Raw genomic sequence first — 26,997 nt, 5'->3', positions numbered from 1 at the left:
GGTATGTTCCTTCATCAGCACAGAAGCCAGTGTGCAGCCAACTACCAGATCAGAATCAGATGCCAAGGTAGTCACTAACTGTCCAGTAACTCACTCACCCCATGGCTGGCCACTAAATGACATCCAACCCATGAGCTGCCTCAGATTCTGCCAACAATCCCGGGAAGGAAGCGGTACCAGGAGAATGACAAAAACAAAACAAAACAAACAAATAAAAACAGGAAAATGCATGCGGATAATTTCTACATGGACCAACCTGGCAAAAGGACATTTGGAAATCTTTACTTGGCCTGAATGAAACCTCAGTCAGGCCCTCGGAGCGCCAGTGAGAGCCGAGTTGGAGAGGAGCTGAGAAGCACTCGGGACAAACTGTCAGCAAACTTCTCTCAAGCATCCCCCAGTCTGACAGCGGGGCTGTTTCCATGATGGAGTAGCTTATGGAGAAGTACAACCTTCAGGGGCGCATGGGCGGCTGCCTGTCGGTCACCACACGGGACAGCCTGAGACCGCTGATGGGTCAGCATTCACTGTGACACATTTGACCCTCTCTCTACTTTCTCAGTCAACTGAAGGCCAAGTGCATGACGGGAAGGGCTCTCCGGAGCCTTGAAGTTCCGGGCTCTGCATTTCTAGTTGGAAGACTTCTTTTCAAGATAAAAGCGTATCAAACGACAGTTGGAAGTATTTCAAAGAATGGATTCCATGCCCTAGCTTTGTAAGAGAGGAAGCCACAGATCTCATCTCTGTGACAGCTGAAGCATAATCTTTGCCACAGGCTAACTCTAGAAGAAGGAATTGCACAGCGGGAGCAGAGCAGCTTCTTCAAAACCATGGACTAACAGAAATAAACAGTCAGAGAAACAGCTGCACAGCATCTTAAGATTCTTTATTTAAAGGTCATATCTCTGAGCCAGGCTACTGTGTCATCAAGCAGGAAAATGCAACAGAAACTTGATAGTTTTGACTGGTGGCCTTCAGTCTTGAATGTTAAAATAGCTGTTGTTTTTTAACCAAGTAGTCTGCACCTCAACCTTCATGTTCATTCAGAAAATTCCACTTGACACCAGGTTCTGAAGTAAACACAACTTTCATGCATGAATACTCCCAAGGCAAGGGATCAATGAAGCTGACCAAATCACCATGGCAAGACGTCCCCAAGGAAGACACCACATATGACTGTTGAGAAAGCAGGTGATTCATCTTCCTATCACTCTTAAAGAACTGGGCAGTAACTTCAGACTGAGGTTTTTGAGTATGAGTCTCACTATGGCCCAGGCTGGAGTGTAGCGGCATGCTCGCAGCCACTGCAGCCTCAACCTGTTGCGCTCAGGTGATCATTCTGCCTCAACCTTCCCTTCCTGGTAGCTGGAACTACAGGCACGCGCCACCATGCCCGGCTAAGTTTTTGGACTTAGAGATGAGTGTAGAGATGAGGTCTTGCCAAGTTGCCCAGACCGGTCTCGAACCCGTAGGCTCAGGCAACCCCCTCACTTCGTCCAAGTGCTGGGATTATGGGCGTGAGCCACCACACCCAGCTTTAGACGGAGTTTTTTTGAGTTGGAGTCTCACTCTGTTGCCCAGACTGGAGTGCAGTAGCACGCTCCTGGCCACCACAGCCTTGACCTGCTGGGCTCCAGTGATCCTTCCGCCTCAGCCTTCCAAGTAGCCAGAACTACAGGCGCGCACTACCATGCCCGGCTAATTTTTTGATTTACTGTAGAGGCGAGGTCTTGCCAAGTTGCCTGGGTGGAACTTGAACCCACGGGCTCAGGTAAATCATTCACCTTGGCCTCCCAAAATGCTGGGATTACAGCCTGAGCCACTCAGCCTGGCCCAGACTCAGGTTTTAACAGACTGGGTCACTGAAGCTGTTAGAAGAAACATCTAGATCTAAGATAGAAGAGAATTGGCAACGCTATTTGAATGAACACTATTTTCATCCATCCTAAATGTTAAGATGTATTTTTGAATGTTAAAGATATTTGAGTACTAGGAAAAAAGTGCCTGGTGAGCAGAGTAGTCCAAGAGAAAACAGATCAACCGACAGGCCACCTTGGGGTCAAACATTCATGAACTGACCAATCCTCACGACCTCCTCCAGCCTAAATGCTGGTGCTGGTGTCCCCTAGATAGCATCATGAACTTCGCAAACTGACACTTGGACTGTTTCAAAGATGGACCCATACCCCTCTGACAGTGACATTATAACATCTGGGTGGTTTTTACTCATCTGCCTCCAAGAACCCTTTGGGCTCTGCCATTAGCTATTAAACCCCAGGAATTTCCTTCTCAGGCAGGTCAGTACCAGTTTTCTTCAGTTACTCATCTGACTTTTCTAACTTTTGACCTTGAAAAGTTCCAGATGTTCATAGAAGCAGAGAGAACAGTACAGCAAATCTTCATTTGTCCATGACCAGCCCCAACAACAATCAACTCATGACCAAGCTTGCTTGGTTCCTTCACCACATATTCATTACATTTATCTTACAGGTGGCCTGGCCAGCTGAACACCTGAGCTACTAATCACATGTCTACTAATCCAGCCGAACAGTCCTAGTACATGTGTGGTGGCCAGGCTGGTGCTTCATAATGTGGATTCAATCGACTCAAACTTGCCCCTCAGAAGTTGTGTGGGTGAGTTTTTAGACCCAAACACAAGGATTTACATTTGTCCCCAGGGAATTTCACCTTATCAGGCTCAGTTTATTCCTTCCTGCTAGCAGGATCCTTGTGGACCTCGACTCTAATATTTACCACTCCTCCCAGCTTTTTTGACACTTCTAAAATTTGGCAAAGAAAGGAAAGAAACAGGGATAGGAATAAAGTAGAAAGAATTTAGAGGTGGGAAGGATCAGAGAAAACATTTAAACTCCTTATTCAGTAGATGAGGAAACCAGCGCCACGAGAGCTGGCACCTGGCTCAAAGCCACCTGCTGGGTGACAGCAGGTCAAGCTGGAGCCTGGGCCTCCTGTGCATTGCTTTTCCCGCCATCCACATGAGTTCTCTACATCCTGGGGAGGACGTGCGCTAGCCAGGTCAGTGTCTTCTGGCCACTGCAAACTGATTTCTGTCAGCTTATCAGGTACTGCACTCTGCCAGGCCCCACCTCCCTCTTTACTTTCCAAAGCTCTCCTGCCTGCAGAGGTAAGGTTGGAAAGCATCTCTGCTCTTAGTCAACTCCTGCAGTGTGTAAGACAATGTCGCTGAATTCATTAAGAATGTCAAGAACATTCATAAATAATCAAGTATTTACATACGCTAGAAATGATAGTCCCTTATTAAAAAGCCACACAATATCTCACTTAGAGAATATGCTTAACAAAATATACATCTTAAAAATTCAGCATTCCAGATACTCTTACAACTGTTTCCATTTGAGAAGTAAAGAATAAAAATGGCAATTACAAACACAACTTTACACAATCTGGATAGTACGCAAGAAGCATCATGAAGTTCTTTGTGGCTAACCAACCACACACTGAAGGCGGGGTCGACGTTCAGGCTTGCACAGCCCATGGAGCCTCCAACAGAGGCTGTGCCTTGAGGATTTTCTTTCTCTCAGTGAAGACTTAAGACTTGGGGGTGGGGAGAGGCATGGGCTTCATCAAAAGGTCCACAACCCAGCTTCTTATCCAGTCTGCAGGCATCATCAGCTATCAAACCATTTGCTCCTCTTGGCAAGGGGTGCTCCTTTGGAAGGTCCCAATAATTTCTGCTTATATTGCTCGACCAGTTGGTTGAAGCGGGTTTCTGCCCTATTTCCCTTAGCCTTTTTCTTAGGTACCTACAAATGAAAGGAAACATAAGATAATCGTTTTCAAACACTAAACATCAACTTACCCTTGAGCCACTCAAGAAAAAAGATAAGTAGATACAAAGATAAGGACCACTAGGAAGAGGTAGGCTTCCAGAGAGAGGTCCTTAGAGAGGAAAGCTCAAAAAAAATCATCCACTGGTAAGAGATCAGCCTGAGTGCACAGGAGCAGGCAGCAAGCTGTGTGGGTGTGTTTGAGGCCACGCCCATTCTGGCGCTTAGAGGCTACTTTCATCTCAATCAGATGAGCCAGCCCAAAGTCTGCACCTTCTTGCCTGCCCATTTCCTCACCAAGAACACTGCTTGTGGGATCTCAGAGATCTCTGTGATATGGTATGGCATAGGTCAGAGATTTCCCAGAAATAGACTTCTTGTGTAGGATGGGACGCTGATTTTACCTTTAAAGGAAAAAAAACTGGGGGTGGGTATGGGGGGTAAAGGCAGCTTTACCTAAATGCTCAAGGACATAGGACAACCGTTTTCTACTGGAAGGAACTAGGGCTCCTTGCTCCTTGGAATAACAGCTAATACCAGGAATGGGGAGGAAGAAGAAGAGATGGGCCTGGACACCTCTAGAAAGCAACGACACTGCCAAAGACACGTTATGTCAGAATGACTAAGGAACCAATGTGCAGGGGTTTCCCTGGCCTAAGACGGGATGAGAATAATGAATATATTTGAAACACATCAAGTGTATGAAAACTCAGGATTTCATAATACTTAAAAAAAACTTATTGGTCACCATAGGAGATTGGGCAACAGCTCATTGTTCTGGAAACTGGTACAGAGAAAAAAAAATCAAGTATTTTCCTATACAAAGTGATATTTCATGGTAACCAAATAGCTGACAAGGGAAGATTCTTCTTTCTAGAATTCTATTTAAAAATGCACAGGGACCGAATTAGAAAATGACTATCTATAACCTATAAAGAAATAATGGATCTAGATAACAATCATCAATGGTTGCTAAAGTCATTGGGTGAAAGGCTGATGGGGGACTTCATCAGCAGAGGGATAAGGCAGATGGTCTCCAAATGCACTGATCAATCTTAGCATCACTAAAATAAGCAACCAGGTAGCACATGCCTCCTGCGATGTAAGGAAACACACAGCACCACCTGTGGCATACCCTTGTCAAGAAAACTAAATATGATCAAGCTTCCAGATCAAACTACCAGTTGACAGGCAATACGTACGGGGTATCACAGAAACAAGTTAAATGACATAAGGAAGCAAGCAAACCTGGTTTTGCCAATAAATTGACAGCATGGAAAAAAGGGGGATGGTAAGAGAGAATGAGTAACATTGAAGAAAAAGATTTCAGAGATTAAAAAACAAAACAAAGATTATGTTTAGACTTTGGCTGAATCCTGATTCATACTAAGCAAGCATAAAAAAACGTTTTTGAACTGGGGAAATTTTAATATTGGCTGATGATATAAGGGCTTCTTATTCATTTCACTAGTTGTAATAAGGGCATAAGGTGTGCGTGTCTAAAGCCTGATCACTTAGAGATGCAGTTTGGGTTTTCTGAGCAGTATACCTCACTTTCACATGAGGGCCAATTACATGTAAAGTAGGTTTGTTTAATACACTCTAGTGGGGGAAAGGATATATGGGGAACAGGTAAGACTTGATGCAGAGGAACAGATATATGGGGATTCATTTTACTTTCCCTACTTTTATGACTGTGCAGCTCAACCTTTTCTGAAGAGCTGCAGCTCTGCATGGAGCTGCAATCCAGAAGCCTTTCCTTCTGCTCAACTCACCAAGGGAGGGAGTTGGCTGGCAGCCAGGCAGAGCCACGCCAAAGCTGTGTGCCTGGCAGAACTCACCTGCTTGGAAGGCAATTGCTGTTTCTCCTGCTTCCACTGGTTGACCTGGGGCTTTGGCTTTTTGAGGGGGAGGGACTTCACTTTGCCTTTGTCCCGCAACCTGAAATAAGATGGCCAGTTAAGCATAAGTATCACCCTTCTTCTCCTTGGTTCTCTTAGCCCAAGAGCTACTTTTTCCATTTTGTACAGTGGTTCCTTCTAAGCCCAATGTAAGTTAAGTCATTTTAAAAAGGGACACTGCAACAGACTATCCTAAGACTCAGCATTTTATACTTGTTGCTTTAATGTGTGTGTGTTGGTTCTGTTTTTGCTTGAAAACCTCAAAGAAATCTCAAAAACCTTCATTTATTTGACATATATTCTGAAAAGATCTACTTTCGTAAATAGCGCTAATTTGTTGTCCCAAACAGAAACTACAGGTGAGCCTCAAGTGTGTAGCCTCAGCTGACAGAGACAGCCATGTAGACAGGAGGACGCTCTTCAAAAGAAGAGAAAAATGGCACAAAAGCCTGCCCTGGAAGGCTCCTTCAAGGCCATCTGATCCAAGAGTGACATCTCTGCTAGTGTAGAGAGACTTGTGTTAAGCCGTCACATGGCCTGCACAGCACTAAGCATCCCTTTCACCCAAACAAACGCCACAAAAAAGAAAAGAGTACAGCAAAGCCAGCCCTGCTTGGAAGCCACCCACGTTCCCTGCCACCCTCCTGCATCTCACCTGATCTTGGGGCCTCGGTGTGAGGGGAGTGCCAGGACCTTTCTTCTCTTCTTTCCATCAGGCAGCTCCACCTGCTCCACTTCAGCCTTGGTCTGGAAGCCTGCCCATGAGCTCGATCCCGCCTTCCCCTTCTGCTCTGGGGGCACCTTGCTGTGTTCCTCTGTGTAGTTTTGAGCTGCCTTCTGCTGCTGGTCTTTTCTGGGCTCTGGTCGCCCCTTCTGGGGCTCACCAGTTGCAGGTTTAGATCTCACTTTTTGCTGCATAAAACAAGAAAATGCCATCTGGTTTCCGGATGAGACTTGCTCACTGCAAATACCTCAGCAGCAGAGAAGTTGTACGTGAGCTGAGTGAGAGAAGGGGAACTCCTCCCCCACAGTTGGGGACCAGAGAAAAGGGAACGCAGTAGTCCACAGCCCTGACATAGTAACAGGTGGTTACTGAGTGAGAGACACAAAATAGCCATTGCCCTTCCCAGGACGTAGGAATAGGGGTGTGCATGCCCAAGACTCAGAGGCCAGCTTGAGACAATTACCAAAGCTGTACCACACATGTAAGGGGAATACCAGAAGAAAGCAACAGAAAAGATATTTGAAGTAATAAGGACTGAGAATTTTTCAAAATAATAGACACTAAACCACAATCTAGGAGCCCAGAAAACACCAAATAAGAGAAATACTAACACTCTACACCCAGCCATATCATAGTCAAATTGAAGAAAAATCAAAGATAAAATCTTGAAAGAAGCCGGAGGAAAATAAAATATAACCTACAGAGGAACAAGAGTAAGACAATAGCAAATTTCTCTTCAGAAATTACATAAGCAAGAAGAGAGTAGGGTGAGATATTTAAAGTTTTAAAAGAAAAAAAAAAAAATCACCAACCTAGAATTTTGTATCCAATGAAGTTATCCTTCAAAAGTGAAGGAGAAGCTGGGCTCAGTGGCTCAGCCTGTAATCCCACACTTTGGGAGGCTGAGGTGAGTGGATTGCCCGAGCCTGCGGGTTCGTGACCTGCCTGGGCAACTTGGTAAGACCTCATCTCTACAATAAATCAAAAATTAGCCGGGTGTGGAAGCGTGTGCCTGTAGTTCCAGCTACTTGGAAGGCTGAGCCGGAAGGATCGCTAGAGCCCAGCAGGTCGAGGCTGTGGTGGCCGGGAGCAGTCACTGCGCTCCAGTCTGGGTGATAGAGTGAGACTCCAACTCAAAAAAAAAAAAAAAAGAAAGAAAGAAAAAGAAAAAGTGAAGGAGAAATACTTTTTCAGACAAACAAAAATTGAGGGAATCTGTCACCAGTAGATCTGTCTTGCAAGAAATACTAAATGAATTTCTTCAGAGAAAAAAGGTCAGAAACTCAGATCAACATCAAGAAAGGCAGAGCATTAAAGAAGGAATAAAGAGCAGAAGACAAGGATAAGATGCTGTGGGAAGGGAGGCATGAAGAATGTGATGGAGTTATTTGCACTAAAGTGAACGAAAAAAGATATTCAAGTGAAATTAATGATAAGTGTTTATTATCCTGCCCTTTCTCCTTAAAGTCCAAGCAGGTGCACTGACAGCATTGGCATCTGTTACATGCCTATTGCGTGCCAGTCTGTCTATAAGTGGTAGGGACACAGGTGGGAAGAACACAGTGTCCACCTTTTGGGACTCGTAGTCTCGTGGAGTTAAGAGAGGCACATGCCAATAAAACAAAGTAGAAAACAACATAGTTTAAGGTTCATGAAAACCCAAGGAACAAGGTCTTATCTTTTCTGAGAGAGGCAGGAGAATGCTACTTGAAAAGGATCGTTTGATCTGATTATGCAAAGTAAGTAGAGGTGTCCTTCTGATTCAGGGGTGGGGGTACTTTTACATGGAAAGAGCAGTATATACATAACTGTAAGCAACAAATAAAGCAACTTGGATATATTAAAAAAAAAAAAAAAAAACAAAGCTAGTAGCCTCAGAATTACCTTTAGAAACAATGGGTAAAGGTAATAAACAATTCTATCATCCAAGATAACAAAGTTGCCTTGATCAATAACCAGACCTCAGGTTTTCCAACCAGGGCCACTGTATTAAACATTGAAATTGCTAATCCGTTGGTCATGCTCTTGTATATACCACAAAGACTACAGATGTTTGCTATGTATGCAACCTAAGGTAGAATGTCAACATGAGCTCTAAGAGATCAGAGTCAAGAGTAATCTGGTCCTATATGTCCTAGAGGAAGACGGGTAAGAGAACGAGTATTAACTGCATGCTGACTAGCCAGTATGCCAGGAAATGGCTATGTATTATCTGACCTAATCCTCAGCTATCACGTGAGACAAACAACATTTGTCAAACTGAAGTTCGGAGAGGTAAAAGCTTGCCAAGAAATAAGCAAGACAGGGGTAGGGTCAGAGTTTGGACATCAGTTTGCCTGTTCTCGAGGTCCCTGCTCTTCCCTCCATACCACACTAGATTAAAAACAGCACTAAAACTATCAGGCATTCCACTTCTGGAGCTAAGGAGAAAAAGGAATAGGCACAGGAAAGCTGTACCCTACAGGTAGTAAAATCCATAGCCTCAGCCAGGAATTTTGACAGGTACCATAACCAAACTCTGTCCAAGAACTAATACCATCAGTCTGCTTCTCACTCTTTCCTTGCCTCTTCCTGTGCAGCCATCACAGATGGGCCAGCAGAGGGGAAGATGCCTAGAGAGCCTCAGGCACTGGGGGTGGAGGGCAACAAAACCTAGTGGGTGAGAACTACTCTATGAGAGCAGAAGCACAAGCCAAACAAAGTACAAATGTTGAATTATGTCTTTAAAAAGAAACACTTAAGTTCTTTACCAGGCTGCGCTGGATCCTTAGTTCCTTCATTTTAAGTTTTCTTCGGTCTTCCAAAGAGAACTCCACTATTGGTCTCTGTCAGAGAGAGACAAAATGTCACTCATCAGGCTTTTTAAAAAAAAAAATTTTTTTTGTTTTTAGACTTCTTCATCTGTGAGTGCAATGAACTGAGTTATCCCTCCCCCACCTGCCTTCCCCCACCCCCAAATCAGAGAGGTTGCTGCTCACCTCTACTTCAAAGCAAGGGGATAGTTCTGCAAGCAGTCTATACGATTTAGAGCTCCTTCTTTTTTTTGAGTCAGAGCCTTGCTCTGTGGTCCAGGCTGTAGGGTTCATGGCCACCATGGCCTCAACCTGCTGGGCTCAGGTGATTCTTCTGCCTTAGCCTTCCAAGTAGCTGGAACTATAGGCGCATGCCACCATGCCCAGCTAATATTTTTTATTTATTGTAGAGACGAGGTTTCACCAAATTTTATTTATTGTAGAGACAAGGTTTCTCACCCAGGCTGGCCTTGAACCCCTCAGGCAATCCTCTCACCTCGGCCTCCCAAAGTGCTGGGATTACAGGTTTGAGCCTGAAATAGTCACTCATTCCCCAAACTCCCAACTACTTGGTACTCTTTCTCACCACTCAGAAGTCAGAGAACACTAGACATGAAGGAGAAGATTGGTTTTCTGCAAGTGGCCCTCAGGAAACCAGCCTCCTCAGAGGAGAAGGCTCACCTTCTGCGGGCCAAAGATTTCTGGATTGTTGTTGATGTGGCGGAGGGCTCTCAGGGCATGTTCGTGCTCCTGGAACTCTGCAAAGGCATAGCCCAGGGACTGACCCTTCACATTCCCATGAACTCCTTTGAGGTCTCGCATCACCCGACACTATGAGTAAAATAAGAAAAAGAATCACTAATTACAGAATGAGATGCCTCGCCTGACATGAACTGCTTTACTAGAGTCAGCAAGAAATCAGGTTACTGAAACAGAATCATTTATACCACCATCAAGAAAACCATACTGGAATAACACTTATGAATGTCCATTTTACACCTGCTGAGCACAAAACAGGTCAAAATGATATTTTCTTGCTTTCTATGAGTTTACAGACATTAATAGACCCACAAATAAGCACACAAATAAAACTTTCCAAAGAAAATTTATGTTAGCTAACTTCATAATACATACAAGCTGAGAGGGACACGGTACTCTAAGTTGCACAAGTTATCACTGTGGATGGAATAGATCTCATCACTGAAAAAAGCCCTCAGCAAGGAAATTATTGAAGAATATCAGGAAGAAGGCCTGACAGCATTAGATAAAAAAGATATTTCGGGCACGGGAAAGAGCCTTCCCAACATACAGCCTCTGAAAACAGAAAGAAGTCTCAGCTCTCTTTACTTGGAGCTCAGAGTCTCTCTGGGCACTGAGGTACAGTAGGATATTGTACAAAATTGACCATTTACTGTTACTGACTTCTAGAAGCTGTTGTTCTCATGTCATGGAGAAGTCTAAGTACTGAGGACACTTGGATGCCACATTTGATTTATGTCCAGTGTCTACTCTGTGCCTAGATCTGGCATGCACTGTGGGGGAATCAAGAGATGCATATAATGAGGTTCCTGTCCTCAAGAGGCTTATTATCTTACTGAGACATTATACTTCCACAAATGAAAGCATTAAGAAAAAAATTCAAAACGATGCAAATATTACAGAATACACATAAACTTCTCTCAGTTATGACAGGTTTTAAATGTGTAGACACTTTCTAAGTATTGTGGATATTGATATAAGGAATTACAGAACTGACCCCTATGCCAGTGGCACTTTGAGCAGTTTTATTAAGAGTGGTGTCAGGTATGTGCTGATATATTCACATTCCCTTACGTAATTTCCCAAATACCAACCCATACATTTTGAAGAGGCTTTCAGGGATTAGGAAGACAGTGTGTGGTGATGAAACAGAGCAAAGCAGACCCAAAATACTGACAATGGTACTTTTAAAATAAATACTGATTGGAAGATTACTATGTGCCAGGTACTTTGCCAAGGACTGGGAACAAAGTAACACTTGCCCTCAAAAAGCTGTGTCTGGTGGGAAGAAACGACTGACAAATTTCAGGCCAGGTTAAGAGTTAGCAGTACAACAGAGATAAACAAAGGGGGTCGTGGGGGGGGGGCAGAGGAGAGGTTGTGTATTCACACAGAGCCTAACCATGTGTTGGTGTGAACCCTGTGCTTTTCTAATTCAACTGCGAAGACGAGAATGGCTCTCTGTGCTCACCACAGAGCATAGGGGACTCTGATCACAGGGTAAGAGCCTAACTGGTAGTAAAATGCTCTCATCACAAGCAAAGCGCAGATATTTTCTCTCAAGAAAATTCACATGACAGCACATAGTATAATGATAAGTACACAGCGATATTTAATAAATGCTTGCTAAATTAATTCATGAAGACAGAGGTTTCTCACATTCTGCTGTAATTTGGTGAGACATGAAATACAGTTCTCAGAAGAAGAAAAAAACAAAAACCAAGAAAATGCTGAACTCAGTTTTGCAGGGTGACTTGTCCAAAAGAAAATCCGTGGATAGGTCGGCCCCACAGCCTGAGATAGATGCTCAATCTGACCTAGGATGAGAATGAAAGTTCTGAACAGGCAGGGCCAGCTCTCACCTCCTTAACACGCACCCCCTTCTCCCCTCTGGTAGCACTCAGCAGCAGGTTTCTGAGATGTTTGTCATCCACGGCCTTTGGAAGATTGTGCAGGCAGAGCCTGGTCCGGGAGACAAAAATATTCTGGTCCTTGAGTTTCTGATGCTTCAGCAGCTCAAACTGAAAGAACAACAAATTGTTAACAGTACAACCCGGCCTTTAAAGACACAGGCTCATAATTTCCCCAAAGGAAAGAACCATGACCCCCATCCTATAACCATACACATAGAAAAAGAAAGGTAACTGCCTATCCTCCAGTCTTACAATGCCCAGCATGGGGAAAGAAAAGTTCAAGGAGTCAAGATGGTGGGTGGATAGTAATAAGACCCTGGGTTCTGGAGTCAGATCTGAGTTAGAAAGCCATCCCTCACTGGAGAAATTACTTGAAGTTTTTTCCAATTTTTCTACAAAATGGAACAGTATATCAAAGTCTCTCAGCACTGATGTGAGGCCAAAAGGAGACAATACACAAAAAAATCCCTAGCTCAAAATGTAGCCCAGAGCAAATAATAAACAATATTGTGGTTAACATCCTACGCTCGCCCCTCATTTACCCACAACTCAAATTAACCGTGTAATCCTTCCACAAGGAAATGAAACTTATTCAACAAATACTTGATAGAATATTGACTCGTCTCAAGTCTGCCACCCTGAGGCAAAAGACTGTCCAGTACCACAGAAACGTGTTCAGTTCTTAGAACAGCATCCTCAACTATGCTGCCATGAGCACTAGTTTCTGGGTGACCTGTATCTAAAATTAAATGAAAGAGGTCACTCTTCTCTAATTTGTTTCTTAAAACCAAGTTAGTAGTAAAAAGTTTTCAATTATAGTTTTCAGTCCTTCTGCTTCTTGTTTTGTACAGGTACCAACAAATCACAAAATAAACATACTCTGGAAAATGACTGTTAAGTGAGGGACATCTGAAGAGGTTATCATGTCAAAGCTCAACAAATGATTTTTCTCCCAAGAAAACCTGTGCCTGCTGTAAATTTATAATACATGCATATAGGCTAGTGAACTTTGTGTTAGCAAAATTAGCTCTAAATTAAATGTCACTTTTCTGATGCATTGTGGTCAGAAAAGGGCACACCATGACCTCAAATATCAAGATTTCCTGATGCTCACATCACCAAAAAAGTTGAAAATGCCACTCCAGAACATGTGCACATTGACCATGGACACAGTGTCTCTTGATGTCAATGTATTCTCACCTCTGTTCATTATCTTCCACACTTTAGGGTTCCATAGCTAATTCTGTTAATGGTTATGCATCTTGACCATTCCAGGCTGGCTTAGCTTTTTGAAAGTAAGTTACATGGGCAAAGGTAAATATTACTAGGAACCAACATCACCAAGCAGCAAAGGAACTTAATGGTATCAGTAACAGTGGAAACTCCCAGAAGATGGAGTTTTCCTGTAATGATTATGTAATCTGGAAATAGCATCCCCTCCCAATTGACACCTTAGCTACCCTTTCCAAAAGTCACAACTCCTTCCTTCCCTAGTAACTCCAGCCTATACCTACCTTCATTTCTTATGTTATTCTGTATCCATGCTGATACCTAGTTACATAGCCTTCACCTCAGACTGCATGATCACATGTTCAGCAAACATTTACTGTAGCATTTGGGAAACAAAGAATAAGACATAGCTCTCACCCTGCTATATAAGGCTGGTCTGACACTATGTATAATGCTGGGTTACTTGCTGTTTTGACTCTATGCTTCTTTGCTAAAAAGAATCTAAGTACAGTCTGTGACCTACGCTTGGCTCTCTGAGGCACATCTAGCATTTAGTAATTATTTCTGACTGATTTATAAGCCATGCAGATCCAAAGACTGGTGTCCAATCTACTTACCCGTTCTCTTTTGGCCATATCAGCAGCACTTACACCCTCTGCTGCTTTCGTCCCAGCACGAATCACTGCAGAAAGAGGGAAAAAGGCCAACATGTCACCAAGGGAATTTTTACTGAGCAACAAGAGGAATGTGATTTGAATGATGCAAACTCTTTGTACAGGGCCCAGAGGACTATGTTGGCCAGGACATGGTGGCATTTGGTTTGGTCCAGAAATAGGTTACAGGGCTAAGTTGTGCGCTCAGAGTTGCTCTCAAGGACTAAAACTCTGAACATTTTGTGATTTTGTTCCTCTTCTCCTTCTCTCCCCTCAAAGAAGCCTCATGTACGTGCCCAGAATCAGATGGAAAGGCCTGGGGGAAGTAACATACATAAGTACATCTTAGGCATTTTGGAAAGCAAAATGTTTCACCTATAACCTGACCCTGGGACTTAACTTAGCTGTTCCTTATATATTTGGGGGTCATTACCAAGCAGTGAGATAAGCTGATCTAGACAACAGTCCTATAATCAGAGAGGGCTAGCATCAAGGGCTAGTAGATAACATGACTAGTCCAGGCCGTGAAGCTGTGCCGGAGGCTGATAAACACTGGGTAACCCAGAAGAAAGGCTTTTTTAAAATTTAAAACTAATTTCTGATTATCTTTCTGATGTTAAGGGAAAGGTACTGGGTGAACACTTAAATCCATGAATAATCCAAAAGAATAATTTTAGTCATAAAGAAAACCTCTTATTAGAAATGATGACAAGAAGCAAAGTTAATTAGAGTTTTTCTTCCCTCCTTGCCCTGACAATCCTCTAATGAAAAAAGACTAAGGGCAACCAGGTAGAAAAGAGAACGGAGCCAGGATCGGTGGCTCAGCCTGTAATCCCGTGCCTTTGGGAGGCTGAGGTGAGTGGATTGCCTGAGCCCGCGGGTTTGAGACCCGCCTGGGCAGCGAGACCTCATCTCTACAATAAATCAAAAAATCAGCCGGGTGTGGTAGCGCATGCCTGTAATTCCGGCTACTCGGAAGACTGAGGCGGAAGGATTGCCGGAGCCCAGCAGGCGAGGCTGTGGTGGCCGGGAGCGGCTACTGCACTCCAGTCTGGGCAAACGAGTGAGACTCCAACTCAAAAAAAAAAAAGAAAAGAAAAGAGAACAGGACTGGTTAATCCACAAAATGGGTGAAGATTTCCTAAGAGAAAGCCACATCTATAAAGTGGAATGATAATATAACACTGTTAAAGAGGATATTTGGGTTTTTAATTTGAAACATGCTCTAAAACATCGCATTGCTGGATCACTGTCATAACCTGGGGTCAGCTACTTGAAAGCCTGACTCATGTTTCCCTTCCGCTACTCACAGCCTTCTCGGGCCAGATAGAGGTTCCGGGTTCCAGTCGGCTTCTTCACCTTCTTTGTCCGAAGCTTTGCAGCCTCATCACGGGTCACTGCCATGTCAACCTTAAGTTGCCGGCCATCCAGTTTAAGCCCACCACTCTGCAACAGATGTACCCCTCCTCTCAAAACACATGAATTGAAAGTAAGCACGTGACAAGAAACACAACAGAAAGGGAAATGGCAAACCCTAATTATGCTGTGGAAGCCAAACCCCAGGAGACTTCAGCTCAGTGGGCTGCGAGTGGATCACTGAGCCTCACAATATTCAAGATCCTGTGGAAAAGGTCACATGTGCATTTAGGGCAGTCAGCAGTGAAGAACTGATTTTTATGGGAGATGAGGGAAAATTATCTGTAAAGATTCTAAAGGAAGCTAATGAAATAGTAGAATGTTTACTCAAAAGAATTTAATAAATAATGGCAATGTAGAATAACAACTCAAAACAATTCATACTTAATTACAGGATAGAAAACACAGAAAAATTCTCCATTACCCACACTCTCTTTTTCAAATATTTACTTTATAGAAGATCCTAATGCCTTCTTGACCCAGTCATTCATGTTATCAGGCTAGGACAGGGGCTGACAACAGAGAGTAATCAATAAATATCAAATACATTAGTATCCCTGTCTCCTCATCTATGAAATAGAGTTAATAACTCTACCTACCTCACAGGGTTGATGTGATGATTAGATAAGGGAATGCATGTAAAGTTCAGTGCCTAACACACATTATGCAAGTGCTCAGTATGTGTTAACTTTATTATTGACAATAATAATGATGATGACAATAAAGCTTTGTGTAAACATTTGTTGCTGCCCCAGGAACCACTGTCTCCTGTGTCACAGGGTAAAGGAAATGTATTCCTTACCTCATTCTCCAGAGAAGCAGCTTTAAGGCATTTCTGAGCTGCTTCTTGAGTCATGAATTGGGCAAACGCACAACCTGCACAAAGTCATAAAACTAAGTGAGATCTCAAACTCTCATGGCCCATCAGGAAGTCAAAGGCAACACGACAAATGACAATAGCCTAACACAGAGTGGAAGGAGCAGGTAGCATCCATTTTTTAAGTACAGCCATGCATCTCATAACAACATTTTGGTTGGTGACAGACCACACATATGATGGTGGTTCCATAAGATTATAATGGAGCTGCCCAATACAGGTGTACCACTTTTAATCTCTTATGCTGTATTTTTCCTATACCTTTTCTATGTTTACATGTTTAGATACATACTCACCATGTGTTACAACCGCCTATAGTGTTCAGTACAGCAACATGCTGTACAGGTTTTAGCCTAGGAGCAACAAGCTATACCATATAGCCTAGGCGTGTAGTAGGCTGTACTATCTAGGTTTGTGTACACTAAGATGTTTGCCCAATGACAAACTCATCTAATGGCACAGTGCACATTTCGCATAATGTATCCCCATCATTAAGGGACGTGTACTGTACTATAAGACAGGCACTGTGGTAAGCACTAGAAGGGTCAAAGACAAATAAGATTCACACCTGCTCTCAATGAAATTTTATTACTTCCTTCAGCGTTTTTAATACTTCTTAGAACTTCAGCTCATCACCTCTCTCTTTAATAAGAAATAGCCACATGAAATGGTAGAGAAATTCCAGCCTAACACTTAATTCAGCATCATTCATGGACTATTAGAGGACTAAAAAATGAGGCAGGAACCACTTAACCCTGAAATTAATTACAGATCTCACTGTCTAGTGGTCACTTGAGAGACATCAAATAAAGGCAGATCTGCCTCTTGAGGTAAGAGTCCCTGGCTGCTACCACATGGATGTAGCGGGAACCAGACAGCCTAAGCTCAACTCCTGGCTCACGCTTTAGAATCTCCACAAGGCGTGCCTTCATGTATCAGATGCAGAGTCAATCAGCCCATCTGAATTTCTGCTAGTGACAAAAAAGCAGCTTTTACAGGCAAAGAAAGTTAGTATTTCAGAGGATTCAAAAAAAAATACAAGTTCCATAATCCTTTATTAGAATTCCTTTACATTTTGAATATTCTCTCGTGTACACTGTCATATTTCCTAGAGTTGCTGGGGCATCAATCTTCTGCCCCCTTTAAGAATGAATGGCAGCAGACTACCTGAAAGGACATGTGTGGCAAGCCAACACAAGGGTCACCACCTAGGAGCTGAGTGCTCCAACTTCTATATCCCCACCCACCTCCTGTCCTCCACTCCCATATCTATTACAGCATCAGGTGCCATCGCAAACAGAATGAAGGTCTCAGGAGAATAAGGACCACATTTCTTATCTGATTCTATATCCCCAGCGCCTGCCACAGTGCACAGTATTAGTAGATCCTCAGAGAAAAAAACAGATCATAAAGAATAGAATCAGAAAATATTTTTAAAAGGCAGATTCGTCTCATTCAATATGAAGAAAATGAATACTTTTCTCCAAATGAGTAAACATTTTTATCATGGAATTTCCAGGATCAGCACTAGGCTCAGTCTTAACATTTCCCTAGAAGTCTACAGATAATATTTAGCTCTTTCAGGCAGTGAAATGGCATGCCGAGAGGGGTAAGCTGTAGAGGAGCACAAGGCTGCAAGAGTAAGCAGAAAAGAATGACTTAATGAGCTAAGGAAAGACAATACATTAAGAAAAAAAATTAAAACTATGCTTATTAAGGTCATTAACTCTATAAACATTAATAACCGAAAAGGACATTTAGCAAGACCGTTGCAGGCTTCATTCTGAAAATGTTAACCTAATATACCACTGCACTAAAACACAGACAAAAGATGCTGACCATCACCCAGGTAAAGTCATATCATACCAGTACTGAGAACATTCTACGCCATTCTAGTTGCACATGTTTAGAAAAACATTCTGGAAATGGAGAAAGTTCAAGGAGAAGTCCTAGACAAGAGAGCTGAAGGCACTTCAGGCAATTAATGTACTTGTACTCACTCATTTTACAAATGAAAAACTGAGATGACAGTGATCAAATGATTTGCCAGAATCACCCAGCTGGTCCATGGCTTAGCTGGGATTAGATTCCTAATCTCCAGGAAGCAATTCAGTGTTCTTTCAATATCAATAGTAATGCCTAATTTACATCTTCTTTTTTAGAGGGTCTTCCTTTGTCACTCAGGCTGAAATACAGTGGCGTGATCATAGCTCACTGCAGCCCTGAATTCCTGGGCTCAAGGGATCCTCTCACTTCAGCTTCCTGTGTAACTAGGACTACATGTTCATGCCACCACACACAGGTAATTATTTTAAAAAGTAGTTTAGCCAGGCATGGTGGCTCATGCTTGTAATCCTAGTACTTTGGGAGGTCAAGGCGGGAAGATAACTTGAACCCAAGAATTTGAGACCAGCCTGGGCAACACAGCAAGACCTCATCTCTAAAAAAATAAATAAATAAAAATTAAAATAAAAAATTGCGTATTTCTTCTTTTTTTTCTTTGAGTTGGAGTCTCACTCTGTCATCCAGGTTGGAGTGCAGAGGCACACTCACGGTCACTGCAGCCTTGACCTGCTATGCTCAGGTGATCCTTCCATCTCAGTTTTCCAAGTAGCTGGAACTACAGGCACGTGCTACCACACCCGGCTAATATTTTGATTTATTGTAGAGACGAGGCCTCACCAAGTTGCCCAGGCTGGTCTCGAACCAGCAGGCTCAGGCAATCCTTTTGTCTCGGCCTCCCAGAGTGCTGGGACTGCAGGCTTGAGCCACTTCACCTGGCATAGAAAAATAGCTTAGATGCTGGGCTCGGTGGCTCAGCCTGTAATCCCACGCCTTTGGGAGGCTGAGGTGAGTGGATTGCCTGAGCCCGCGGGTTCAAGACCCGCCTGGGCAGTGAGACCTCATCTCTACAATAAATCAAAAAAATCAGCCGGGCGTGGTAGCGCATGCCTGTAATTCTGGCTACTCGGAAGGCTGAGGCGGAAGGATCGCCGGAGCCCAGCAGGTCGAGGCTGCGGTGGCTGGGAGCGGCCACTGTACTCCAGTCTGGACGACCGAGTGAGATTCCAACTCAAAAAAAAAAAAAAAAGAAAAATATTAGAGAAAGAGTCTTGCTATGTTGCCCAGGCTGGTCTCAATCTCCTGGGCTCGGGTGATCTTCCCACCTCAGCCTCCTGAGTAGCTAGGATTACATGCAGGTGCCATGCGCCCAGCCTTACATCATTTTTAGCTGAGTAAAAACCAAAAATAATCAGGTCTTTTCCATTTGGAAAATAAGAAGGTTTAGAATGAAGATTCTTAATCCCTAGTGGGCTTGGGAAAGCCCACAGACCCTCAGAAGTAGTGTTTTCTGGGAAAAGGGTTCATAGCTTTTGCTTGATCTCAAAGGAATCAAGAATTGGAATAAATTAAGAACTCAGCACTTTAGGAGAATGACTGCAGTTGATGAAATCAAGCATTATAAATGGGTTGAAAAGATGCTTAGGATGAAAAATGGTCAACTCATAAAACTCAAGAGAAATAGCTTTGAGGAAAAAAAAATCTAAGGTAGCAATCCCACAACTTAGTTTTCCTTCTGACTATTGCCACTGAAGCAGACTTTCTCTGTCAGCGGCCATCTCTCACAAAAGCAACAGGGAAAAAAAAAAAAAGATCTTGGTAATTTTAAGCAGTGTGGATGATTAATGCCCATGAGATGCTATCACATCTGAAATTCAAAGAAGAACAACAAATAGAATTAATTATCCTAAAGTAAATAAGCAAAGGCTTAAAAAGCTTAGACAAAATTATGGCTGGCAGCACCAGTAAAGATGCTGAGTTTGACATCATAGAAGACAACCTCAGGATGTCCTTGGTGTTTCTGTGGAACCTGGATGAACCATGGGTCTCTCAAAATGGCACACATTATGCTCTCATGCAACTTAGTCAATGCCCACGGCAGTGGTCTTAACCCCTTTAGTGCCTGGTCAGCTGACGGCACATACCTTTTGAATGTTCTGTGTCTGGATGCAAGACGATGCGGACATATTTAAGATCTCCAAACTGCTGGAGCAGCTCCCCAAGCTCTTCTTCTTCTGAGTCAAACGACAGATTTCTATGAAAGATAACCAAAAGATCACAAGAAAGGTCAATTACAAAAGTGAGATCTTGTGTTCTAGAACAAGGTGAGTTAGAGATCAACTAAGGTGGTTCCCTCGCTTGCAACCACATTCCCTTAGTCAGAAATAGCACTGATACAGAGGGATGTGCTCCTGTGGCTAGGCCTCTGCTGTATGCCCACGTCCCTTGGTCCCACCTGACTTAACTTTGTCGATCAGTTTCTCTCTTCCAGGAATTTGAAAACTTAAGCAGACATATACCAAGACCAGAAATTGTAGGTACAGCTTCACTTCAAAATAGAAGTGCCTTACCCCCAGGAAACTTCTGAGGTGCCAGAAATGTTCAATCGAGAAATATATCTCGATCTGGATGGTGATTACATGGATATGTACATATGAAAAATTTTACTTAGCTGTACACTTCATAGAATATATGTTATACCACAAGGAAAAAAAAAGTGGTGTCCCCAGAGAAAAGACCCACAGTCTCCAGAAGCCGGAGTCCCAGGACTGCCCAGATTTTCATTTTCTTCTTGAGGTTTGCTCTTTGACAGCTTTGATTCTGTGAGTCAACCAAATATGTCTAACTAACCCTTTTGTTCACTTAAATTGGCAAAAATTAGTTTTTCTTACTACAACTAGAAGACTCATAAGCAAGCTAGTGAGAAAAGCCAATCTCATTCTCTCACTCTTAATTAGCTACTTCTTCCTGTATTGCTATGAAATCCAGGTTGCAGTTGTATTTCCAAAAAAGTAAAAAAAAAAATCCTTCAAAATATTAACACAAAAGTAAACGTGGTAAAAATTAACTAGCTAAATGCAAAAAAAGAAAACTACTTATCTCTCTCGATGGGATTAAAAAACATTGGAAGTTTTGTTGTCCTCAATTTCAATGTAGTGTCTCCTCAGCTATGCACATCCTTCCAGGGGTAAGAAAAACAGTCCCTGATAGTATCTACAACTTTACTTATATGCAATGAACAACCCCATAAATGATTATATTTCATGGAATAACCCAGACTAAAAAGGTTTTCTGCAATAAGACACATGCTAGCTACATTATTTCTTCCCATTTGCTTCATCATGTACATAGTTTTCTCTCTTCCATTCCTTTATTCCTCTAAATTCTTTATTAATTAAAAAATATATAAGGAACAATATCCTTAGTACTGAGGTCACAGGCTTCTAAGTGTGACATTTCTTCCTTCTTCTTAAAGAGACCTTCTGTAATGTAAAATTATTTATACAGCAGTTCCAAATAGCACAATTTAAAAAGTATATGGAAATACATGCTGTTAAGTGAGAAAATGGGCTACAGCACAGCATGTATAGGCCAAACTCATCTTTGGAAATATTTATGATGTGAGCATGTGTACAGGTACTCTCTGAGAAGACATTAAGGTTGGTTTCTTTCGTCTTTTTGCTTATGTATTTCATAAATTTCCTGAAATGAACATAATGACTTATATAATAAAACAATCTGGGCCAAGTGCAGTGGCTCACACCTGTAATCCCAGAACTTTGGAAGGTCAAGGCAAGAGGACTGCCTGAGCCCAGGAGTTTGAGACCAGCCTAGGCAACTTGACAGACCTCATCTCTACAAAAAAATTTAAAAATTAGCTGTGTGTAGTGGCACATGCCTGCAGTTTCAGTTACTTGCAGGGCTGAAGTGGAAGGATCACTTGAGCCCTGGAGGTCGAGACTGTGGAAGCCGTGATCATGACACAGTTCTCCAGCCTGGGTGCCAAAGACTCTGACTCAGAAAGAGCCTGACTCTTTTTAAAAAAACAATCTTAAAAGACTGTACAAGAGTATAAAATATATACTGCTAAAATCAGACCCAAATGGCCATCGTACACTGGTACTTAAGAAAGAATGAGAAGGCATGCCTGAGGTATACTGAATGACCTTATCAAAGTGGCATTGCAGTCAGTAAAGTAACAGCAACAGCAACATGAAATAAAACCTATCTCCACCCCTACTTCCACCCCTAGTTTTCCTGGAAACAGACAAGATGACTTACTTGATTCTAGATGCTGCTTTGGAAGACAAATTAGGCAAGAAGAAAGAAATCATGTGGGAGAAGTGGTGCCATCCCTCCCCAGCACTCCCCCTAAAACAAAGGCTAGATGTAAGATGTTTCTAACAGTTAAAGTGATTTGTTCCAAATGATGCCACCTCAATTACAAAGAATGAAATATAAATGAAGACAAGACGTGAAGACCAATGTTATCTATCTTCTGTGTTATACTTCTTCTTCTCCTACATTTCTCCTTATCTGGTATGTTTCTGGGAGCAGACGTGCTAACGGTCTTAGATCTAATTTTCTGGGCTAGGTAATAGCGCTAGTGCCAAAAAGAAGGAAGAGACAAAGAGAGGGAGGAAGAAAAGAAGAAAGGGAGAGAAAGAAGAGAAGCAATCTATAAAGGCAACACAAACAGCAGTTTCTTAAGGTAGAAAGACATACCTGATAAAAACCGTTTTTCCTTCATTCACATCAGAGGGTAATTTCCTCTTTTTTTTCTTTGGGACTTGTACATCTAAGGTAAAAAGAAAACAACAAACTGAAAAAGACTAATGCAAGCCATAAGACAGAGCTAACTTGTCTTTTTTTTTTTTTTGAGTTGGAGTCTCACTCTGTCGCCCAGACTGGAGTGCAGTGGCCACTCCCAGCCACCACAGCCTCGACCTGCTGGGCTCTGGCTATCCTTCCGCCTCAGCCTTCCAAGTAGACGGAATTACAGGCATGCACTACCACACCCGGCTGATTTTTTGATTTATTGTAGAGATGAGGTCTCGCTGCCCAGGCGGGTCTCGAACCCGTGGGCTCAGGCAATCCACTCATCTTAGCCTCCCAAAGGCACGGGATTACAGGCTGAGCCACCGAGCCCGGCTGAGAGCTAACTTCTTAAATGTATAAAGATCTTCCATAAATTGATAAAAGAAAAAAGAAAAAACAAAGAATATGCAACTAAATGCATGAAAAGATGCTCAAACTCACTCATAAAGAAAAACATAGCACAAAAAAGGAGATACTATTCATGGCAAAATCAAAAAGACTCATGGAATCTAATATAGTAAGAGTGTGGGAAAAAGACATTTCCATATACTACTATGACAGTATAAACGGAAGATGGAAATACTGTATGGGTCTTATGAAAACTTTAAGAAGAAAACATATACATACATTCATACACAAACTACAAAATATACAATGAGGTATATGTGTGTGCAAATAAATGTATTTCTGCTTATAAATGTACTGAAATACTTCTAGATATACAAGAAACACACAATGTTGTTTGTCTCTGGGAAAGTGTCCTAAGAGGCTGACGATCTGGATATAAGAGAGATTCACTGTTTTGAAGAAGAGACACATATGCTTATATTTGCATATATCCTTTCTGGAAGGATACATAAGAAACAACAGAGGTTGCTTTGAGGAATTGTTGAGATTGGTGAGGAAATTTTACTCTTCATACTGTACTCCTCTGTACTGTATTTTTTTTACTAACTTTCTCTCATTATCATGTATCTAGCCTATAGTTTTTTCTGGTGAAAGAATGGCAAGAGACAGTTGAATCTGAATTGTAGAATACAGGGCCTTATAGTCCCTTTGATATAAAAGCTTCTTCAATTCTAAGGTATCTACCATTCTCTCCTGATGGAAAAAGCTTATTTCCTCAGATTTCTTATATGGCCTCATCATAAGCCAGACTTATAGAAAAGGAAGCAGAATAAAAATAGCTGAATGAAAATCTCCACCAAACAAATCAAAGGAGGAATTATTGGCCACTTCTTATTCTGTAATGACCTGCCTTCCTCAATACATGAGTTGAATTTATTCTCAATAAAGGTAGCAATGCAGATTGGTAAAAGTTTTACAAAATGTTAAAAGAGGTCCTTGTTATAAACTGAATTGTGTCTCCACCAAACTCATATATTGAAGCTCTAATCCTCAGAGTTCCTGTATTTGGGGACAGGGACTCTAGGAAGGTAATTAAAGCTAAATAAGGGTGTAAGGGCAGGGCTCTAATCTGACAGGATTAGAGTCCTTATAAGAAAGAGAGACCAGAGTTCCTTCTTGCTCCTCTTCTCCTCTTCCCTTGCTTCCAGCACACAAAGGAAAGGCCATGCGAGGATACAGCAAGAAGCAGCAGGCTGCAAGCCAGGAAGAGAGCCTCACCCAAAACCAAATCAGCCAGTACTTTGATCTGGGACTTCTAGCTCCCAGAACTGTGAGACAATACATTTCTGCTGTTTAAGCCACACAGTCTACGGCATTTTGTTATGGCAGCCCAAGCTATTAGTCCTTTATCCCCATCTCGACTCAAAAAGGGTGTTTAAAATCCACCTTGATGCTAAGATGCAATATCCTGTTTATCCAGTTATTCATTTAAGTTGGACAATCAAGGGAGGGTTAAGTCTTTCAGCATTAAGCTAGGTTTTAAATTCCCTAAGAGTCTTAATCCACAAACACCACTCCCAAGCTCATTTAAAAAACAAAACATGTTAGCCAGGTCTGGTGGTGCCTGCCTGTAGTTCCAGCTACTCGGGAGGCTGAGGTAGAAGGATCGCCTGAGTCCAGGAGGTCAAGGTTGTGGTGAGCTGTGACTGTACCACTGCACTACAGCCTGAATGACACATTGAGACCCTGATTCAAAAAATAAAATTAAATTAAATAAAAAATAAAATAAAATAACGAGCAAAAAAGCCCGAGAAGAAAAGAATATAAAACTTTCCTTTTCAGTATTTAAATATAAATTTGATAGAACACCTTAGAGGCCTAAGCAGAACTGATGAACATTCCTCCGCAACTTGTTTAAAGTTTAAAAACATGGATGGTGAGCCAAACAAACCTTCATCTTCCCGCTCCTCTCCAACACTGTCTCTTTCCTCCAGGTCACTATCCTCCTCAGACCGATCCTCTTCACTGCTTTCTGCAGGAACTGCTCTCTTTACTGCTCTGTAATGACAGTTCAGAACTAAGAGGCTGGGTTCACCAGAGGGGCCTGTTCCACGGCAAGACACATGTCAACTCCACAATGACGGGGGCAGGGAAAGACATGAGAATTCCACCTCTCAGAAACAATCCTGAATCTTCCTGTTGTCTCAGAACAGGCTGAGCTACTTACCTCTTCTGGACTTGTACAGGCTTGGCCACTTTTGATTTTCTGTTCTCCTGCTCTTCATCTTCATCATCTTCACCTGCATCCTCCTCCTCCTCCTCCACATTATCTTCATTATCATCATCTTCATCACCATCATCTTCCTCTTCTTCTTCCTCGTCCATATCCTCTTCCTCCCTGCCATTCTTTTTAACTAATTCCCAATTTTTAGATTCACAGCTCTTTTCCTCATCTATGGAAGGAGGCAAAGAAAGCAGGAATTCATTTAATATCCAAAACAAGTTTATTTTAACAGGAGTAACTGATACTCCAAGTTCCTGGTTTCTTGGGTTTTATAAAATTTCATATATTTTTCTGACTGTATATAATAGGAGAAAGTATGAAGGAAAAAAACATCAAAAAACAAATACAGTGTGTATCATACGGACTCCACTAGAGTTCACCCCATTCATCAGAAGCCTGAAGGTTAATCTGGCCTGGAATGAAAGAAGTAGCAACTGAGCCTCTGCAAACAGTCCGCCACTTGCACATCACAGCTGGCACAATGATCACTAGGGGGCAAAGCCAAGCCATGAACTGTAAACTCAGTAAGTTCTAGTCTCAGAGACTCTGGTGGCGTAACAGTCAATTGCTTTCTAAATAAAACTCAAGCTTTAAGTTTCTTTATTCTTAATGTTCCATTGCTCCCTAATATGAAAAGCTGGGAAAGGAAGCACGGAGAAGGGACAACACATAACCACCCCCAGGAGTGGGCTGAGACACAAAAGACCCTATGTTTTGGGACAAGATCCCAAGATGGTATATAAAATGGATTGACAAACAGCCCCGGGCTCACTTCTGAGTCAGCAGGAATTCAGAGCTTTTCCTGAATGCTCAGTCTCATTCTTTTGTTTAATCTTCTGTAATGTTCTCACTCTGAAAAGCAGGTTCCCTTACACTTTCATCACGAAGATAAGAGTTGTTTCCACACTCTCACCCAGGACATACAACTCCCCCCACAACCCAACACTACCACATCTTACCTGGGGCAGAAACTGATCGTGTATTTTTATATTTATCCTTTGCCACAGCCCAATCCACAGCCACTGTCCGCCCTGCCAAAGAGAACAGTGGCAACAGAAAGGCTTTCCTCCTTTTAACATCCCTGTCTCTGTAAACGATCCCCTCTCATTAAAGGCATTAATGGAACCAATGGTGAAAAAGAAACTGCTAACTGAGAGCATGATGGGCCTCAAATAAAGCTCCCAATTGCTGTCTACTCTTTTAACCCTTAAGCTTTTAAGTCAATTAACAGAAATTGTGCCTTTCTATACAGCCACTACACCAGGAATAAGATGGAGTAAAAAAAATAAAGGGTTAAAACAGTGTTTCTAGTTAAACTGGCAGAAAGCAAAATACATATTCTGGAATCATCTCCACTCTACTTGGAAGTTAGGAAGTCTCTAAAACAATCCCTTCTTTAGGACCTGACAAATCCATACCTAGAGTAGTCTCACAGTCAGTATACTAGCCCGTGGATGCTGAAGGGTGATCAGAAACAAGAGGAACCTAGACACCAACCTGCATCTGCCAACAATTATTTCAGGGACATTTTTCATTAGGGATTTAAAAGGACACTCTCACCAAATAAAGGAGAGAATAATGGCATGGATTCTTTCTTTCTCTTTTTTTTTTTTTTTTTTTTTTTTTTTTTT

The 26,997-nt window shown here is 42.3% G+C and overlaps 1 protein-coding gene across 2 annotated transcripts in view; it reads right to left on the bottom strand.

Moving 5' to 3' along the window:
* Window positions 1-3,340: 3,340 nt before the first annotated feature.
* Window positions 3,341-26,997, bottom strand: part of RBM28 (RNA binding motif protein 28) — a 28,168-nt gene continuing 4,511 nt past the window's right edge. For both annotated transcript variants that reach the window (XM_008068601.1, XM_021717512.1), the window contains 14 exons: window positions 26,326-26,397; window positions 25,310-25,535; window positions 25,034-25,140; window positions 22,642-22,714; window positions 20,061-20,170; window positions 16,000-16,073; window positions 15,092-15,227; window positions 13,746-13,810; window positions 11,848-12,006; window positions 9,908-10,057; window positions 9,185-9,259; window positions 6,366-6,622; window positions 5,651-5,750; window positions 3,341-3,785 (listed from right to left, as the gene is read on the bottom strand). In XM_008068601.1, coding sequence (XP_008066792.1) covers window positions 3,651-3,785; window positions 5,651-5,750; window positions 6,366-6,622; window positions 9,185-9,259; window positions 9,908-10,057; window positions 11,848-12,006; window positions 13,746-13,810; window positions 15,092-15,227; window positions 16,000-16,073; window positions 20,061-20,170; window positions 22,642-22,714; window positions 25,034-25,140; window positions 25,310-25,535; window positions 26,326-26,397 — 1,739 coding nt within the window. In that variant the 3' untranslated portion in view covers window positions 3,341-3,650. The remainder of the gene's footprint in view (window positions 3,786-5,650; window positions 5,751-6,365; window positions 6,623-9,184; window positions 9,260-9,907; window positions 10,058-11,847; window positions 12,007-13,745; window positions 13,811-15,091; window positions 15,228-15,999; window positions 16,074-20,060; window positions 20,171-22,641; window positions 22,715-25,033; window positions 25,141-25,309; window positions 25,536-26,325; window positions 26,398-26,997) is intronic.

Source organism: Carlito syrichta, unplaced genomic scaffold (genome assembly GCF_000164805.1).
Source record: "Carlito syrichta isolate Samal-C Ts95f unplaced genomic scaffold, Tarsius_syrichta-2.0.1 Scaffold109649, whole genome shotgun sequence".
Lineage (NCBI taxonomy): Eukaryota > Metazoa > Chordata > Mammalia > Primates > Tarsiidae > Carlito > Carlito syrichta.
This window is presented reverse-complemented; position numbering and strand designations above follow the sequence as displayed.